The sequence below is a fragment of the Ovis aries genome, chromosome 6 (genome assembly GCF_016772045.2).
Source record: "Ovis aries strain OAR_USU_Benz2616 breed Rambouillet chromosome 6, ARS-UI_Ramb_v3.0, whole genome shotgun sequence".
In the NCBI taxonomy this organism is placed as follows: domain Eukaryota; kingdom Metazoa; phylum Chordata; class Mammalia; order Artiodactyla; family Bovidae; genus Ovis; species Ovis aries.
This window is the reverse complement of record NC_056059.1, coordinates 105,282,050-105,302,454: the sequence shown is the minus strand read 5'-3', so window position 1 is coordinate 105,302,454 and position 20,405 is coordinate 105,282,050. Positions and strand designations below refer to the sequence as shown.

General features: G+C 39.7%; 1 protein-coding gene across 6 annotated transcripts in view; it reads right to left on the bottom strand.

The window, feature by feature from the left end:
* STX18 (syntaxin 18) overlaps window positions 1–20,405 on the bottom strand; it is a 117,419-nt gene that overhangs the window by 77,556 nt on the left and 19,458 nt on the right. The window contains exon 2 of one of the 6 annotated variants that reach the window (XM_060417667.1): window positions 7,126–7,585. The exons of 4 other annotated variants lie outside the window; for them this stretch is intronic. In XM_060417667.1, the coding sequence (XP_060273650.1) occupies window positions 7,126–7,260 (135 nt within the window). In that variant the 5' untranslated portion in view covers window positions 7,261–7,585. Of the gene's footprint in view, window positions 1–7,125; window positions 7,586–20,405 lie in introns of those variants that run through there. One more of the 6 variants, XM_060417671.1, reaches the window with a different exon arrangement.

Sequence of the window (20,405 nt, the reverse complement as noted above, 5' to 3'; positions counted from 1 at the left end):
TATGTACAAGGTTACTTGGCTTTGTCCAAAATTCTTTTAAGAGACAAATAAACAAAAATATTTAAAGGTCATTGGTTTATGGGTTGGTATGGTGAACACACTTAATTATAAATAATTAAAGTTTTGTTAAGTAAAAACACAGGTACACTATGAAACAGAGGCACCCAACCTAAACTGGGGCAAGGGGGAGAGGGTTTCTCTCACGAAAGGTAAGCCTCAAGAGGATAAGGGATTGTGTTTGTCTTATTTATTCTCATATTCCCCGAGTCTAGAATGAATGAGCAAAGGCAATGCTTGAACTAGGAAATAAATAAATTAGCCTGGCAGAGAGAGTGGGAGGAAAAGTGCTTGAGACAGAAGGAACAGCACCTGTAAAGGTTATAAGGCTGAGGAGAACAGGAAATGTTCAAGGAATCAAGCTGTATCATGACTGGCTTTACCATCTATATTAGAGATTTTTTTTTTTAAGAGTATGTATAGGAAGGAAATATTTTAATCAGGTTTACTTTCAATATATTATTTTCTTTCAGGAAAAAAAAAACTTGTTGCTAATCAGTAAGAAGAGGGAACTCATTCATTCATCCATCAAATATTAACTGCATATCTGTTTTATGCCAGATATTAAGCACTGAGGGTACAGGAGTAATCAGACAATGAAACCCTGAGAACTTGGAATTCATCAAGAAGTACTGAAGAAAGTAAAAAGACGAGCTAATCAGGAGAGGAAGAGAAAATACTTGCAAACCACATACCTGACAAAGGACTTGTATTCAAAACATATCAAGAACTCTCGATCTTCACACTAAGAAAACAAACAACTCAATCATAAAATGAGCTCAAGACACGTACAGATTCCTCACTAAAGAAAGCAGATAGGCATATGAAAATTATTCCATATCATTAACTAGGCAAATGCAAATGAGTAGTGAAATATCACTACACACCTATTAAAAGTAGCTAAAATAAAAAATACTGACAATACCAAGTGCTGGTAAGGTTTATGTGAACACCTAGACCTCCCACGCTTTGCTGGTGAGAATACAAAAATGTAGAGCCACTGTGGAAAAGAAGTTAGCAGTTTATTATTTTTTTAAACAGCTTGTGTGTTCAGTTGCTAAGTCAAGTCTGATTCTTTGCAACCCCACAGACTACAGCCCCCCAGGCTCAGACTCTGTCCATGGGATTTCCTACGCAAGAATGCTGGAGTGGGTTGCCATTAAACAGCCTTACCAAGATATAATTCATATAGTATACAATTCACTCATTTAAACTGTGCTATTCAATGGTTTCTAGTATATCTACAAGTGAGGCAGCCATCACTTAAATCAATTTTAGAATGTTTTTATCACTCTGAAGATGCAATATCCATCAGCAGTCACTTCCCGTATCTACCCAATCTCCCAGCCCCAGGCAACCATACTATGTTCTGTCTCCACAGATACCTCTCTTCTGGACATTTCATAGAAATGGAATCATACAAGTGGTCCTTTGTGACGGGTTTCTTCCATTTAGCATATTCTCAAAGTATATCCTTGTTGTAATAAATATCAGTACATTTCTTTTTACTGCCAAATAATACTGACTGTATAGATACATCAGATTTTATTTGCCCATTCCTCAAGTTGATGGACATTTGGGCTATTTTCACTTTTTCCTCATTATAAATAATGCTGCTAAGAACATTTGTACACAGGCAGTTTTTTATAACATATAGTTATCATATGACCTATCAGTCCCACTTCTGGCCATCTGCCCTAGAGAAACAAAAATTTATTCTCACTCAAAAACCTGTAGACACATACGCAGCAGCTCTACTCATAATCGCCAAAAACAGGAAACAACCTCAATGTCCTCAAGAAGTGATGATCATGGTGCCTCCAGATACTACTGCTCAGCAATAAAGAAAGAGCTATGAATAAACACAGCTTAAAGGAATCTCAAAGGCTTTATATTAGGATTGAAGGCTTTGTACTTGAGAAAAGAAGTCAGTATCAAAGGATTACATACTACATGATTCCATTTACATAAAATTCTCAAAAAACCAAAACTATAGAAGAAAGAACCTGTTATGGCTGGAGGGGGCTGGCTACAAAGGGATAACATGAGGGAGATTTTAGAGGTAATTGTTCTGTATTCTGATTAAAATGGTTATACCAAAAGAGAATACATATGTATGTATATATACATTTATGTTGGTAAAACACATATGCATGTGTATTAAAATTAGAACTGAACAGTATAAAAGTCAAATTATTGTATGTTAATATTAAACTAAAATTAAGAAAAAAAGAAGGCAACTAGAAAGATACACAGACTCTCCTAGCACGTTATGCTCCAGTCCCCAAAGTAAGCATTGGTGGCTCAGATGGTAAAGCGTCTGCCTGCAGCGCGGGAGACCGGGGTTCCATCCCTGGGTTGGGAAGATCCCCTGGAGAAGGAAATGGCAACCCACTCCAGTACTCTTGCCTGGAAAATTCCGTGGACTGAGGAGCCTGGTAGGCTACAGTCCACGGGGTCACAAAGAGTCGGACACGACTGAGCGACTTCACTTCACTTCACTTCCCGTCTATCAGCCCATGCCAGAGAGCCGATCACAGAACAAAAACTTTGGCCATCTGAACACAGATATAGAAGTCCAAATGGGGGGTGTGTTTTAAATACTAGCTGGCCTCCCATGACTGCTTAGGAGAATTATGAATTATCATCAAATAAATGTGTCACAGCTGACATGCCTTCTAGACTATAAGATGTAGAAATGCTCAAGTGAAAAGCACCTGCTCCTAGGACTTTCAACTTGGGGCTCAAATCCCAAACCACCGTTGTCTTTGTTTTTGTTTTCTGTATGTTCATGGTGTCTTAAGAGTCTGTCATTTGGGTCTCTCCATTCCCCACTGAAGCAGCTCTGGAAGAAAACTGCCTCTTCTGACTGCACGTTCTCATCTCTCATTTATGCTACATAGCCTGTACAAGGGATCATCCCAAACAAAGCCTCCAAATTCGGTGAAAATCCAAGAGGTTTTGGTGTTGCAGTCAGAAACAAATGTCACTTTAATTATGTAGGCTATACAGGCTTCCCTGGTGGCTCAAATGGTAAAGAATCTGCCAGCAATGTGGGAGACCTGGGTTTGATCCCTGGGTTGGGAAGATCCCTGGAGAAGAGCATGGTAACCCACTCCATTATTCTTGTCTGGAGAATCCCCATGGACAGAGGAGCCTGGCGGGCTACAGTCCATGGAGTCACAAAGAGTAGGACACAACTGAGTGACTAAGCACAGCACAGCACATATACAAAATTAATTATTTTGAAACAAAGACTTAAGCCCAACACTTCAGGAGACCAGAAATATCAAGGCCATTCTGAAGTCAAAACAAAGAAGCTGATTTGTAACAAAAACTGAATTAAACTTGGGAGTCAAAAGATCCCAGTATGAATGATCTTGGCTCTGGTTACAATTGAGCCAGAGTCTAAACAGGTAATAAACAACAAATATAATAAATATATTAAAATTAACATATAAAAATAGGTTTGTCAATAAAGTATATTAGTTGTTTAGTCACTGAGTAGTGCCCAACTCATTTGCGACCCCATGGACTACAGCATGCCAGGCTCCTCTGTCCAGGATTTTCCAGGCAAGAATACTGGAGTGGGGTGCCATTTCCTTGTCCAGGGGGATCTTCCCGATCCAGGGATCAAACCCTTGTCTCCTGCAGTTGCAGGCAAATGTTTTATCCCTGAGCCACCTGGGAAGCCCCAGTAAAGTATATCAGATGGTGATGAGTGTTATGGGGAAAAACAAGAAAAAGTAGAGTAAAGGAAGAGAAATCTAGGTAGAGTGTGGGGGAAGAGGTGAATTATAATTTTTAAATAGAGGGGTTAGGATGGCCCCATTGACAAGATAACATATAAGGACATGCTTAAAGGAGGGGAGCTAAGAATTCTCCTGACAGATATTCTGGGGGAAAGCATTACAAGTAGAGTGAACAAGTACAAAGCCCCTAAGACAGGAGTAAGACAGGGGTAGACCTAGCATTTGCGATGAAGAGCAAGGACACCAAGGGTCTATTGGACCTCCGAGCAAACATGTCAAATAGGCAGCAGAATGTAGTGTCTGAAGAGAAGTCTGAGCTGGAAATAAAAATTTAGAAGTTAGCAGAATTCAAAAACAGATATGCATTGTTCTTCGAGCAAACATTTAATGAGTCAACTATGTGCCAGGAAGAGTGGGAGAGGGAGAGAGACAGAGAAACTAGCCTCACAAAATGCTCCGCAGTTCAACCCCAGCTTAACCAGAGCGATGAGGGAGGCCAAGGAGAAAGAAACTGAGGGCAAATTTCCAGTCTCGGTTTTTAGAAGACATTAGTCAAAGAAACATTTAGTGAAAAATGTAAGAAATATTAAGTCTGATTCCTAATCTACAAGATGAACTGGAGGACTGTGAATTCTCGCAGCAAAGTCATTACTAACATTCTTTTCATCGAGCTGTCATTAAGAAACTCCTGTATATGAGTCTGAAGATGAATTGGAGGGTACCTTACTTTGCAATAGTTTCAAAGAGGGAACTTCGCTTGCCCCACCCATGTTAATACGGATGCTGTAGCTCCCTGTATTCAACAAGCACGATCAAGGCCCTTGTAAGACAGTGTTTTGTTCCACATAGTTACTCCTAAGAATGGATATCTCATCCCTTACATGGGCTGAATATAAATCTCAAAAGGAATCTTAGGGAGGACAGCATAATTTTCATGCAATCCTAGCAGCAATTTATATGAATAGGTTATGCATCAAAAGTTTTCAAGTTTAGAATATATGTTGCTTGGGTACACAAGAGAGGCTATAAGTGTCCATCTGAACCCCTGTGGTAGGTGAATCAACAGTCCCCCTAAGTCTGAGTGATAGGGTTCATCAGGTTACCTGTGTACCGAAAAATCTTAAATATGGGACTAAAATGTGTACTGATAACAAACAACACTCACAATTAGTTCACATATACCCCTAGATTAGCTAAGGGTCTCTTCAACAGAAACTAGTTCTAGCTAGCATTCCAAAAATGGGGAGTGGGGACTGAATGGATACCAATGTTATCCAACATGTTTGAAAGAAGGATTAAAATTCAGGGTTTATCACCCTAAGCTCTACTGACATTTTGAGCCAGATAACTCTTTGTTGTAGGGAAATTATTTGGAAATTATTATCTTAAAAAAACAAACAAAAAACACCAAAACAAAAGGAAAAAAAAAAAAACAGCTCATAGTTTAACCAATCTTTTCTATTGTTTGTTTTGGTGTCTATTTCATTTATTTCTGCTCTGATCTGTATTATTTCTTTCCTTCTACTGACTCGAGGTTTACTTTGTTCCTTTTCTAGTCCCTCTAGCTGTAAAGTTGGGTTGCTCATTTGAGACTTTTCTTGTTTCTTGAAATAAGGGCTGTACTGCTATAAACTCCCCTCTTAGAACTGCTTTTGCTGCACCCCACCGATTTTGGAAAGCTGTGTTTGTACTTTCATTTGCCTCCAGCTACTCTGTGACCTCCTCTTTGATTTCTGACTCCTCTGTCCGTGGGATTTCCCAGGCAAGAATACTGGAGTGGGTTGCCATTTCCTTCTCTAGGGGATCTTCCCGACCCGAGGATTGAACTTGCATCTCCTGCACTGCAGGTGGATTCTTTACCACTGAGCCACCAGGGAAGCCCAGGAAATCTTAGGGAATGAGTCTTATTGTCCTGACTGGAGCCTGACCCCTGCCTATGGTGTGTGACCTGAAGGATGGAGGATGTTACATGGAAGGACAGTAGCTTCTGCTGAAACTACATTTGAAGTCAGAGGCAGTATCAGCTTCCAAAAGGAGGAAGGTGCTATTGTTGATAGAAGAGTGGTCTGGGAACAAAAAACAAAGAAACAAACCAGGCATCCACCACAACCACTTAATAATGAATAATAAGCATATCATAGGGCAAACAGTCAGCAAATTAATATTTCCTCATTATATTGAACTAGGTTTCCTTTACTACATTTGGGCACGTTTGTGAGCTGAGTATTCTGGGAAGCATCTGAATCCACCGGGAGATGAGTAGGATTTTTAGGTAGGTGGGGAGGCACAACATCTATGCCTGGCTATTTTGTCACTAATGTATTTTAGAGTGAGTTTCTAGATGACATATTTAAGTAATCCACAGATGAAATTCTGGAATATTACTACTGCTGTAAGATTACTGCCCACAGGCAGACATGACAAAGGACTGACAGTTGGTGTGCTTTGTGGGTTACTAGCAAAATATACTTTTAACATGTGACTGCCTAAGTCAACGGCAGACCATAATTGAACAACCATTGCCCAATTTGTGGGCTAACAGAAAACCAAATGTTTGCCTTGAAACTTTCCAACTCGGTTCAAGAATAAAATCCAAGAATATGATAATATACACATCAAATGGACATGAATGCATTCAACTCAAAATTTAAGGAAGGATGCAGTGTAAGTTTAAAATTTTTCAGAAGTTTCCCAAAGACTAAGAGGAGATAGGAGACAGGAAACCTTTCCCTAGTTCTCCCATTAGCAAATCCCAGAAATTACATTCCATGTTAATTCAGAAGCACTGTACCTTGAGAGTAAGATCAGAAAGAACCTAGATGCCAAATCCCAGCTGTAGGCACGCCAGACCTCTCAGGGCCTCCCATTCAGCTGTGATCTCACAGAAAGTAGACTCAAAGACCTGACCGCAACATTACCCTAGAAAAAGCAACCCTGCATAGAGCCACAGGCCAATCCTAGTCAAAGGAAGGACAGAGAAAAAGGTTGAAGTGATGGAGGAGCGTGGGGGACTTCAACCTGCAGAATCGTCTCAGTCAGCTTTCTGGGAGATGGGACCTCTCTCCTCAGTTCCTGAACTTACTGTGTTAGCGCTGACTTTAGGGGCTACATTTGCCAGCAGAACACAGGAATGCTGACATTAATATTTTCAAAGTCCATCAGTAGATTACTTAAACATGGCACCTTGAAAATCTCTTAAAAATTCCAAGGTCAATAAAAAATCACATTTCTACATTTTATAACAGGCACCCAACAGAAAGGAACAACTGATGAGATTCTTAATCCTCTGATGAGTAAAAAGTACCCCAGCACTCACCACAAAGCCAGAGGTCTGCGGTGTCTCCTTGCTAGCACAGGAATAACATGCTGGTTGGCTGCGATGAGACAACCATAAACTTCTATCTTTTCTTAGAAAAGACGGGTGTTCAATCAATGCTTTTATAGATGACATAAATTTTTTTTTATTTTTAATGTCAATCTGAGGGCAGGGCTATGATGAAAACATTGAGGACCTGGAAGAAAACCATCCAGATACGTAATGGTTCACTACTGGAGGGAGAACTGTGAGATTCCAGCTCCCACTGAGGGAGAGTAGGGGCCTGAAGGAGACATGGTGATCAAAGGAGCCGTGGTCAGCCCTCAGCCTTCACGGCCCATGAGGCCAGGAGCTGTCCATTATGACGTCTCTGCTTCGAGCAGCACCTTGAAAGTGCTCAGGAACTCTTTACTGAGTGGTCAAGGAAAGGCTTCAAGGCTTCTCTACAAATCAGGAGGACCTGTATCATACACAAATCAAAGAAACGCTTCTCAGTCTTTTCACGGCAGATGAGGAAAGCAGTTGCATAAACATTATCATAAGTTAAGCAATCAGTTTGTCGAACACAGCCACAGACAGTGCAGTCTGAATGCAAAGCAAATTTTGTGAATGAAATTCATCCTATCATTGTTCTCATTTTTAAAATATTAGAGTAAAAACAAAGTTCTTTCAGCCATTTGGTTATGGCAGAAAGAGAGAGTTTCAGAGTTAGATATGATTTCTATGAGCTTTTAAAGCTCTTTCACTCCTGTCTTTCAATACTAAGAACCCTGAATGGATGGTTCACTTTGCCCTGATTTTTCAAGACACTGGTTTATTTATTCTTAAGCTCTCTGACCTGTCTTCTTTCAACGAAGTCTTCAACGAAACTATTCTCTACATGATAACCAATTAATACAGACAACCCTCCTGGTCTTCCCTCTGTTGCATGGTACTTAACCAATTATTTAATCAAAATTCTCTCCTCCTTGGGAACCAGGATATTCTGATCCATATCCTTTACTCTCTGAGGGCATGGCCCAGGCACTGCCCTTCGCTCCTGTCTAAAGGAGCACCTAGCACCCTTCTCCTCTGAACTTGACATGCAGAATATGCAAACATCATACACATCCACGTGGCAGAGTGCACAGACAACACTGGGCATGTTTTGCTGCGTGAACATTCTCCTGCACACCAATGCTCGGCTCCTCCACTCAGCGTTCTCAAGCTGCCTTCATGCAATGTGAGCTGCTCAAATTACGCAGCATCTCCTTAAGAGTTTTCCACTATTTTTACTGACAGGAGAAGGAAATAGCAACCCACTCCAGTATTCTTGCCTGGAGAATCCCATAGACAGAGGAGCGTGGTGGGGACCACAGTCCATGGGGTCGCAAAGAGTCAGACAGGACTGAGTGACTAACATACACACAACAATCTCAATTATATTTATATGTGTATTATATTTATATTTATGAATGCCTGTCACCAGTGGTCCTATGTAGTCTGTTTAAACTAAAGCTAATATTTATTGAGCATTACTATGAGTCAGATACTATTCCGAATGTGTGTGTGTATAAACATCCCTACAAGGCAGGTAGGATTATAATCCCCTATAATTATAATCATATAATTTCAGATGAGAAAATTGATGCGCACAGAGGCCAAGTAATTTGCTTGGGTCACATAGCGAGAAAGTGCCACAGCCAGGGCTTGAAATCTGGGCAAACTGGATTCTAGCCTCTCTGGTGTTTACCACCACGCCATACTGCCTTTGTAGCAGAATGTTTTAGATATTATCTACCTCAGTTAAGGATTTATTTTTGATTGCATTTCTCACACTTGATACACTATGCACGCTACATCACTTCAGTCATGTCCAACTCCTTGCAACCCTATGGACTGCAGCCCACCAGGCTCCTCTGTCCATGGGACTCTCCAGGCAAGAACACTGGAGTGGGTTGCCATGCCCTCCTCCAGAGGATCTTCCCGACCCAGGGATCGAACCTGCATTTCCTGCAACTCCTGCACTGCACGTGGATCCTTTACCTCCGAGCTACCAGGGAAGCCCTGATACTCTATATTCGCTCAACAAATGTTCTTTGCCTTTCTACTATGACTGCACATTGTGGACTGAAAACAGAATAAGATGAGGCCAATGCCCTTAAAAAGCAAAAGTCAGGGAGACAGTCACCCAGCTGCAGTGAGCTCAATAAGTAATACAACAGACACAGCTATGGGCTGCATCAATTCAGTCAATGAGCAAACCAACAGTTTCCTATGTGTAAAGAATGTCTGCAAAGATAGAACATATTTTCAAATAATCTTGATGTTCCAGAAAGAGTTTATAGAGTGACAAAACCCTGACCTGAATCCTTGTCCTGCAGCTTTGGGGTTTATGAGTCAACCTGGGTTCTCTGACTCGTATCTCTGAAAGAGGGAGGACTTCCTTAAAGGATTGTGAGAATTGAGTGAAAACAACCAGTAAACTGGAATGCTGTAAAGAAATACTGGGTATTATTCACGCTTAGACCTCATGTGGGCCCCATAACAACACAGCCCAACACAGACTAACTGCTCTGTATCAACAGATCATAAAGAAATGTCCTCAACCATAAAAATAACTTTTCCAAGGCTATGTTCAATCAAGTGTAAATACCAGGCAAGTACAAGTATATAAGAGGAGGTGTAACTTGGAGCAACAGTGCTTCTGAGGAGTGGATCACCTTGTAAAAAGAAGAGTAATTGGTTGGCTGAAAGGAAAATGGTGAGGAGTTTTTCAGGGCAGGGCACCAGTGTGGCCAGAGTTATTTGCTAAGAGAAACAAGATCTATATGTGGAAATGACACAAAAAGAAAAGGAGAGAAGATTAACACTGGGTTAAGAGACGCTTGGGTGATCTGAAAAAGAGTGTGGATATGGTGACTAAGTCAGGGAGAATGGGATGAAAGAGAGGCAGACGGTGCATTCACCCATCACTCGGCCAACAAGAAGCGAATGTCTGCCACAAGCAACACTGTGCTTGGTGCTGGGAGACAACAGAACATAGCACACGTCCAGCCTTTGATCTGAAAGAGCTTACAGTCCAGTGGGAGCTGCGTAAAACAGGTTAGTAAACAAACACAAAAATCCAAGTCAGGCTAAATGCCATGAAGGAGGGCACTTCAGTGGCCCAAAAAGCACATAAGGAAGCAGCAACTAGGAGGGAGTGCTGGTCTAGGAAAATCTGGGTGGAGATAGGAACATTTTAAGTAGGATCAGATCAGGGAGGAAATGAGACAGGATCCAAAGGGTATCTCTGTTAAGTTCCTACTTAGAAAGACTAATCTTTAACCTTCTCTGTGAGGACCCTAAGAAGCATGGGGACTGGAAGAAGGTAAAAGACATCACACTGTTCTAGAGTAACTGAGCAAATGTCTTACGGAATTACTAAGCATACGGTATTTGAAATTCTCTTCAAGTTTCATTTTCCCATATAATTCTCAGAAAGTTCATTCATGCAACCAAATAAAACTATTTCCCTCCCCTACGACAGAATCTTTAAAAACGTCCCAAGAATGGTAAGACCTAAATAAACTTAAAAAAAAAAAAAAAAACCCACACTAAGAACGGTCATAAAGTTTCTAGAAAAATTCACGATACAATATGCAATGATGACTCCAATAAATACCTCAGAACATTGGTTTCCAATGCTAACTGGAATGTGAATGACTTGAATACTAAATAATGGGGGGGGGCGGGGGTTGGAAAGAGCTAGGACTATTGCATAAGCATTCTAAAACCTGTGGTGATCTTTTGTTTGTCTTGTGTTTTATGAAAAACTTTAAGTGCCAAAATTCCTGGATAAAATTTGAATATTTTGAACTAGCTGTGGCAGCTCATGGTTAATTCTCACACAAAGATTCATCAAATGATAAACTGACTTGAGAAGAAATGGTCTGAATGGATTTTGAAATCTGTACAATGTCTTATAATAGATACCTGCCTGATGGGCAAATGCAATAAAAATGTATAAAGAGAAAAACAATTGTAAAATACCTTTGATAAAAGAAAGACAGATTTTAGCAGTTTACATGTATTTTTAAAAACATCTTACTAATTGTATATAACAATTTAAAATGATTTCAACTATAGTTTTCTAAGAGGAAAATAAATTATCTTTTCGTAGCACATAAAAAAAGTTAGAGTCAGCAGCAACATTTTAACAGCTACTTTAAAAAAATACTGCTCTCGAGTATAACTCTCTCCCTCAACCCCCATGCAGTCTTTTCTCCAGTGCAAATTATTAATTTCCAGACAAAAGTATTCAGAAAACACATATCTGACTATAGCATAAGCTAGCGATGGTACACAAGCTTTTGTGATGAGAAAAGGCAATATCTCAAATCTAAGAAGGTAGAACACCAAGCAGCAAAAATGAATCCTTTAAGAACTATCAAACCAAACAAAAAATAAAATTAGATATAAATCCAAGTTTTAGACTGTGGTCAATTGAGGTCTAGACAAAACCCTATGTTTGTTCACTGCCTAGTCTCCAGTCTGCTCCAAGTTTGAAAAGGTAATTGAACACAGTCTATAATTACTGGATTAGACACAGATGGGCTCTGTACATTTCAGGGGGAAAAAAGCACTGTTTCGATTGATTTTATGATTGCCTGTGAGGTCAGACTTTTCAAAATGTACTTTCATCTGTTAAATGGTTTCTCAAATTCCCTAGGGTAGATCTTCAATAACTGTGATGTTTTAAGCAATTTGGGCCTATCAGACCCTGTCTTTGAATGTAACTAGCTGCCCATTCTCTAGTATTATAAACGTGCATGGAGGTTAATTGCTACATCTCTTTCATATTTTCTGAAGTTGCAGTTTTGGGGAAAAAAATGAAAACATTGTGCCCCTTCTCTGACAGGAACTGGTCATATTGATGAGGATTTGCACGTAAGAAAAAAAGAAAATTTAGCTATTTAATAACAAATCGTTTACTGTCATCTAAAGTCCATGAAAAATATTTTCTGATTCAAGTGAAAAACAGAAACAAGGACTTCTACATTTTGGACGAAAGTTGTAAGCAAAGTGTAAGTTTAGATTCCTTCCAACTGAGTAATTTGTAAAACAAGATAACACACAGTTGCCTCTTCTTATGCATTTTTATTTTAATAACTGTAAATGACTAGGAAGTATGCTGTCTGTGCAAACACACACACAGACAAGGAAAATCGATTTCCTAATCTAAAAAAAGAAAACTCCTAAAGATAGCAAATCTTTATCACTTACGGTAATAATGATGCCATGATACAGCAACGTATCATCAGTTCACAGAGGAAAATAATATCTAACTTGGAGAAGCCAGTATTTGGTCCTTTCAGCGTCCTGCCTATCCTATTCCCAACCATCTCATGTTAAAACAATTTAGTCAATAGAGCTAGACACAAGGTTTTTAATTATAAAATTTGTGGCATAACCAATAGCTTCAGTTAAAATGCCACAAAAAGTCCTCCTTGCTTAGTGCACTGAACCACAGAAGACAGATTCTCAGGCTAAAGACTTGGTCACAGGGGCTCCCAAGTCTACCACAGGAGCCCCAGTCCCGACAAGAGCTGGAAGGCCGAGGGCAGTCCTGTGGCAGCGGCAGCGAGGCTACAGGCCTATCAGGACAGCCTTCATCTAGTTCCCACCTTGCACGGTATCACATTAGACTCTCCTGTTTCTTATTAAAATCTCCTTCATTTTCTATTTCCCAAACTCATCTTAGTTGGCCACTCTGCAGCCTAGATAGTATAGAAACACCTCAATAATAGAAAAAAATTTTTTTAAAAAGAAAGAGGGTAGAGTAAGAAATAATTCCAAATAGTTCTGACATGTTTTAGGAAGTTGGTTTTGTGTATGTTTTAACACACATGAAAAAGAAGAATTTACAGTCACCTAATAAAACCTAAGTTGATATTCTTCATGAAATTGTACATGCAAATAGCAAGTATTTATACTTACAGAAAGATTTACAGCCATGCTCAAGAGAATTTAGCAATTTTCTGATGCTCTCTTCAAGATGCATAGATATAATCCACTTATAACCTCCTCTTGTCACAAAACCAAGGAGTTTCTAAACCACCGAGATAATCTTGGGTTTTTTTTTTAAAACACACTAATATAAACAGAAAATTTTGCAGAAGCAAATGTTTATGTGACTATTTACATGAACACAGTAATCATCATTTCATTTATAAGTGTTCCCATAAATGTTGTTGCAACTGTAACAACCTCACATGCACTAAGGAAGTGGTTTTTAAAATTAAATCTATTCTATACTTGTTCTATCTTCATGCAAAATGAACAGCTGCCTCTATTTTATATTTCACATATGCATGGATTTTCTTACCAAAATTTCCTAAACATAAGATATATCTGTATTAAGTGACTAGAAGCTCAGAGTACCATGTAAATGCTGTAGAAAATTATTAACAATTTCCGTCCTTGCTCTCCATCGAGCTCATACACAAAACCAAGATAATATCGGCATAAGGCATTTGTACAGAAAACCATGACAGAACTTTGGCCCTGTTACCGTGCTGTTCTATGCTTTCTTCGCAAGGGTGTATATAAATTGAGTGCAACAAGCCAACCGAAATGGTGAAACTGCCAAGGAGGGAAGTTTCTCTAGGTAAATCTGTTTGTGAAATTAAATATGCGTTTCACAAGACTGGTTACCAAAAACTGTGCCTTAATGTCGACCACAGACACACAGCTACTTAAGAGAACACAAGGGTTTTTTAAAAAAAGATGTACATGCGGTGAGTTAATTCCGTCCTTCCTCCCCTCCCTGCTTCCTTCCTCCCTCTCTCTTTTCCCTTCTTCCTTAATTTCATTTCCAAAGTCACATGAAACACATTTTAAAATATTACAGTGTATTTGGTACATCTTATTCTGCATCAACACCCGGTTTTAGCCCAGCCCTAGCTCACAACCATCTTTACTCACACACTCATGCATTTTATTTTTTAACATTAATGCTTTAAATAAACTGAGCTTAAAATCATGAAGCTAACTATAAGAAACAAAGCCTAGAAAGACTTCTTCTTAGCCTTTCTCAAAAAAGGCCTTTCCCTTTTTAAACAATTTACATGATGTTTTATGGTCCTTTTAGAAGAGATTATAGTGAATGGCACTCCAAGTGGGTTGTGTGAACCCACAAACCACTCCTCATAAAAACTGCTATAATTTTCCAGGACAGGGACAATAAAATATCATACATAAGCCAAAGCTAAATCACGGTGTGACCACAGTAACAAACACATTATTTTCATGAAAATTAAGCATGATAAAGCTAACAAAGAAATGACAAAGAGAAAGCTTCTGACAGATCCTTCTCAATCTAGCACTTATACAAGCGTTTACAGAATTTTCCTCCATTTCCTAAGTGGCTTGAAATGCAGGTGCTAATTCAGTTCCCAAGTTTTTGTATGTAGTTCATCTATTTTCAATGAGATTAAGAAAATAAGTAACTACAACTATAGCTCAAAGAACACTATAAATAAGTCAATCAACCTACCTAAAATTATTAACATTTTTGTTTCTGATGAAATGTTAAGCTTTGTGGAAAGTTCATATGAAATTTTCCAGGGATGCATTTCTCATTTCAGACCACTAGGGACCAATGAGGGTCTTCCATTTCCCAATCAGTAACTTCACACAGTTAAGAGAATGAAGACTGCAAACACTAGCAATGTACTCTGTCTCCCGAACAGAACCAAACTCATTATCTGCGAAACGGCTGAGAAGATCCAATCACTATACAGAGAAAAAGGGGTGATTGAATGAAATGTTCAAAAGACGGAAGGAATTCAAACAGTGTAATTCTTTCATCATCACCTATCTTGAAAAGCTTCCCACTTTCCTTTTTCCTAAGACAGAGTTATTAAACATTAAAACTGAAAAACAATATGAAGATCATGCTTTTCTACCTCAGGGGTGGGAGAAACTGCAATACCACACTGCCACAGAAAATAAAGCCTGCCTAATACAATTCACTGTAGCTGATCATAGCAGCTTATTGCTAAGTCAGGCATAATACTGAAATTAGGATCTGCGAGCCAGGCCAAAATATCTATAAAAGAATATCATTTACAGAGAGTTAGCTTATGATGCAGTAAGAATAGTAAAACGAAACAGCATTTTCTACGTATATCTGGTGGTATTAATTCTGGTTAGACAGAACTATTTAAAATATTTACAACTCCCCTTCACAGAAAAATATTGGAAGAGAATTGGAATGAAATAATACAAAGCTCTGAAACAAGCTAACTGACAGAAACCTTAACAGATACGTTTTACTGCTTTTCAGAGTCTTATGATAAAAAGGATGGCTCTAGAATAACCAATTATGCTAAATTTATATAGTACTTGTGCATATAGCTCCAAGTTCCCAACTCTTTCCAAAAGGGTACTGTTAATTAGCATCACAAATTTCTAGGAGAATACGGCAATGATTCAATTAAATCTGCTAAGACATCAAACACAGAGATTTGCTCTCCTTTCTTCTACACACAAAACAGAAAATACTACTTCCAAAACAGCGATCCAAAAAACAAAAGGCGAACACCTGAAACACATACTTGTCAAGTCCTTTCATATAAAAAATGCACTTTTTTATAAGAAGAAAATTATTGCTTCTAAATCAAACTTTAACAAATAGAACATTTAAAAATGATTTACAGTTAGATATTGAGAACAAACAGTCATGTTTAAATAGTTTGCTATTAAAGCTAAATTCACTATTTTTGAGGTTAAAGTTTTGTACGCTAAAATATGTCATTATATTTGTTCAGACAGTCTAGTGAGCCTTTGTGTTTATTGGAAATGCCTTCCAAATACTAGGCCCCAAAACAGAGCTTCCCAAATGGAATCTGCAAAGAAAAAACACTGATTCCAAAATGAAGACTGTGCAAACAATACATAGTTCCAAGATAAATAATTCTACCCAAACCAACTAGACTGTTCTCCAGGTTAATCAGAGACTCCTGCCCTGTGACATGTATCCTTCAGAAAACTTAAGCTGTCCACATGTCAGACTTAACAATTAAAATGATCTTCAGAACTAAAAAATTTCATCGGCCCAAACAAAATGAACGATTTATCTAATCTTGCAAATAGATATGAAGAAGCTTTGAAGATACAAAATATCTTCACCTCATCCTGCAAAATCTGACCTGACTCCTCCTCCATTTACCAAAGTCCACTCACCTACCCAATCCACCCTTTCACCTCACCCCACCCCATCCACTGCCCCTACTACATTCTAGGTTATACGGTGAAATCCTTGTAAGCAGAAAGAGGAGTATACTGTATCTCATTTCGCTCCACGGCCTTGTTGCCTTTAGGTCCCCTCACTGACATGTCTTTGGCCCCACAGCACGGGGGTACGGCCGGATCTGCGTGGCTGGCTCTACAGACGTATCATGCATGAAGCCTTCACGACTGACCACACAAACACAACACCACAATGTAGGTCAACCTGTGCGTGCAAATGCCAACATGACACTTATACAGAAGTAAACTGCAGACATAAACCTCAAAGGGTAGAGTTCCACTCAGTGATCCTAAAATTATTTCAAGGAATCAATCTCCAAGAATGCATGATCAAATCAGAAGAACCCAGTCAAGCTTTAAGACGAGGAGCTGGGGAAGACGAAGAAAGAAAGAAAAGGAAAGACTTCAGAAGAGGCAGCAAAGGTTTCACCAATCATTATATCACTGAGAGGGCTCAATCTACAGATGAAGTTAGAATACAGAAGATTGTAGAAAGGGCATTTAAAATTATTAACTGATCAAAAATTTGTAGTTGTCATTTTAAAAAAAAACAACTTAGCAATTCAATTCAGAAAGAAGAATATCCCCAGAAACATACACATCTGTTTAATATTACAAGCCAACTGTCAACATCCTAAGTGAAGTTTTAATTTAATATTTTTTCTTTCTTGATGTTTTACCTTTAATCAATGCCTCATGAGAGTATCAGTTTTCTATAAGAAACTGTTAAATATAAAGAAATGTTATTGTAGCATGTTTATAAAATCATAGTTCGAGAACTTTTTATTTTTCCAAAGCCTGACCACAACTTAATTATCTGCAGGACATTCCAGGCTCACAATTGCAAGCTCCAGTTCCCAAGCAATTTTAAACAATATCTACTGTACAGGACAGAGGGTACACAACAGACCGCAACATGGTTATATTTCCAAAAGTCAGCATTAGGCCCTTTAGACATGGTTTTTATTTTCATTAAACAATATTTGTTTCCTCACTAATCATTAAATGGTTTTCATCACTATCGCCTGTTTTCCTTTACACATGTCAGTTGTTAGCATCAATGTTTGTGTTCGTAATAAATAAAAAAGTGATCCACCCAGTTACTTAAAAATGAACACACACGACGTCTGGTTCAACAAGTGTTAGAGATTTCATGACAAACTCACACTCTTAATACTGTTCTATTTTAATCTAGACTCTGAAAGACTTTAATGGAGTAACAGACTGTACAATACTGCTTTAAATCAGATTTAAGCTTCATGCCTGCTTATGTTATTGTGGGCACATAGATCTAATCAGTGGTTCAAGACATTTACTTGGGAAAATGCAAAAGGAAGAAGAAAAAGACAGCGAGGTCGTATTCCTGACCATAATGGAGAGGAGTTGAAAATATTGCCAATTTCTACAGATGGATGAAAAAAGTAGCCTGATTAAAAGTAACATGCCAGAAACTGACCAAAATGCGGGGGTGCAACTAAAAGGGCATTCCAGAACTTTATAAGAATGATTCTGGGGAAGAAAATCTGGAGAAAACAAGAGAGAGGGAGAAAGAAGAGAAAGTTACATGCAGTGAGGTTATTAGGAACAATTTTAAAACACATCAAGTGTGGAAGAAACAAAGTACATCAAAGTCAGAGGTACATCAAATTAATAGCCAGTATAATAATAATAATAATCCAATACATAATCTGGAAAACCTTCAAGAAGTCAGATACTTGTACTGTTTACACTGGAACCACCAGAGTTTTCAGAAGAATAAATTATTTAGGTCCAAACAAACAAATTTTGGATTTCAGATTAACTGGCCGGTAGATAAGTAAATTCAGAGGCAGACAGACCACAAATGCAGGGCACGTGCACTGACTGATTTCTATGTCTATTTATCAAACACTTTATAACATTTCCCATGTGCCAAGCACTTTCAAAGTGATTTACTCATTTAATCCTCTAAAATTTTTTCTTCAGGGTCTTCCTTGGTGAATCAGACAGTAACAAATGTGCCTGCAGTACAGGAGACCCGGGTTCGATCCCTGGGTCAGTAAGATCCCACGGAGAACGGAATGGCAACCAACTCCAGTATTCTTGCCTGGAGAATTCCATGGACAGAGGATACAGTTCAAGGGGTTCTCAAAGAGTCGGAGACGACGGAGCAATTGACGCTTTCACCTTCACTTACTCCCACCATACAGATCCAGAAACGAAGTAATCTGCCCACAAGTCACACACCAGTAGGTAGTAGAGCCCAGGGTCCATGTGCCTAACCAACCACCATGGCATCAATCTCCCAGGAGACACTGCCTTTATCAAGGCAAGAGGAGGTCTATTATTTGGAGAGACCCAGATGCCTAACTTCTCCATGGCTTCCTTCTCTGATTCCTTATCCTCTCTTAGACTCTCAAATGTTGCTCTTCCCCATTCCCCAGCCCTCTTTTCCTCTCATTTGAAATTCCCCTTGGGTAACCTCACTCCTTCAAGGAAGAAGTGATATCTATACTCCACCTGTACTTGGATATCTCCCATCTATGTCTCTGGCTCAGAGACTTTCCCTGAGGTCCCCTTCTGTATTTACCATTGCCTGACAGACATGCGTCCCTTGGTGGGTGTTCAGCAGGCACCTCAAAGAACCACAAAGATGAACTCATCTTGAACTGAACTAAACTCATCTAGCAGTCACCCACAGCTGAAACCCTGAATTCATCTAGACCGATTGGTTTTCATCTCCTACACTTAATAAGTCCCAGATCCTGTCAGTGTATCTTAAATCTGTCCTCTGTCCCTATAGTCCCTGACTCAGTTCAGGCCTCCACTGGGCCTGGCTCAGACTTGATTATCTGAACAGTTAATGGATCTTTCTCCTCCCTGCCAGTCCTTGCCTCCACTGAATCAACCAACGGCCAGCGGAACCATCTTTCTAAAATCCATACCTGATCCTGCCAGTTCCCTGCTGGAAACTTTTTAAGGTCCTCCATGGCCTTGAGGATAATGCCTTTCTTTCTCCATTCTAGGGAAATCCTTTCTACCCTTCAAGGCTTAGCTCAAAAGTCACCTCTCCTGTGAAACTCTCCCCTTTCAAGCCCCTCCCACTGAGTCTCTCACTTCCATTGTCAGTGAAGGGGAGTGAAGTTGCTCAGTCATGTCTGACTCTTTGCGACCCCATGGACTGTAGCCTACCAGGTTCCACCATTCACGGCATTTTCCATACAAGAATACTGGAGCGGGTTGCCATTTCCTTCTCCTGGAGATCTTCCCGACCCAGGGATTGAACCCAAGTCTCCTGCATTGTAGGCAGACACTTTACCGTCTGAGCCACCAGGAAGTCAGTATCCACATACATTCTGATAACAGCACTTATTACAACAGGCTTTAACTATTTGCCTATTCATCTGTCTTTTCCATAGATTAAAAGTTTCTCCTGGTCAGAGATTGTCTCCCTCGTGGTTGTACACACAATACCTAGTTGCATGCCTGGCATACTCTATCCAGAGTGTTCAATAAAGAGTGAGTGAAGGGTTCATGCCGGAAACATCTCCAGTTCAAAGGAGTATTAATAATCTGTCTAAGGCAGAGTGAAGAAGCACAATTTCAGAGCGATATACATCGATGGCCGGCCACCCACACCCACTGCCCTCCTCCTGGGAACAGCTCCCCAAGTTTCCTTGGAACATTCTTCTCCTGTTTGCAGCCATGTGTGACACTGCTCTGGCTGCAGAGCTGGGTCCTAAGCAGGCCTCTGGGGATGGGTTTAAGGAGCATCCGCCTCAGCGCCAGGATTCCAGCGGGTCTCCCAGGAAAAGTGCTTCTCTCTTCCTCTGGGTGGGGTAGTCTGGTGAGTAAGCTCCGCATGTGCAGCACATCTACAGCCACCACGAAGCCGGAGCCTGGAGGGGCCGGAAGGGAGGTGCTAATACCAACAGAGAGAGCGAGAAAACAGCGCTTCTGGTGACACTGTTTTGTCCCCGGGGCGCAGCCACGCTGGAGGTTAAGTCGTATTACCAGACTTTTCA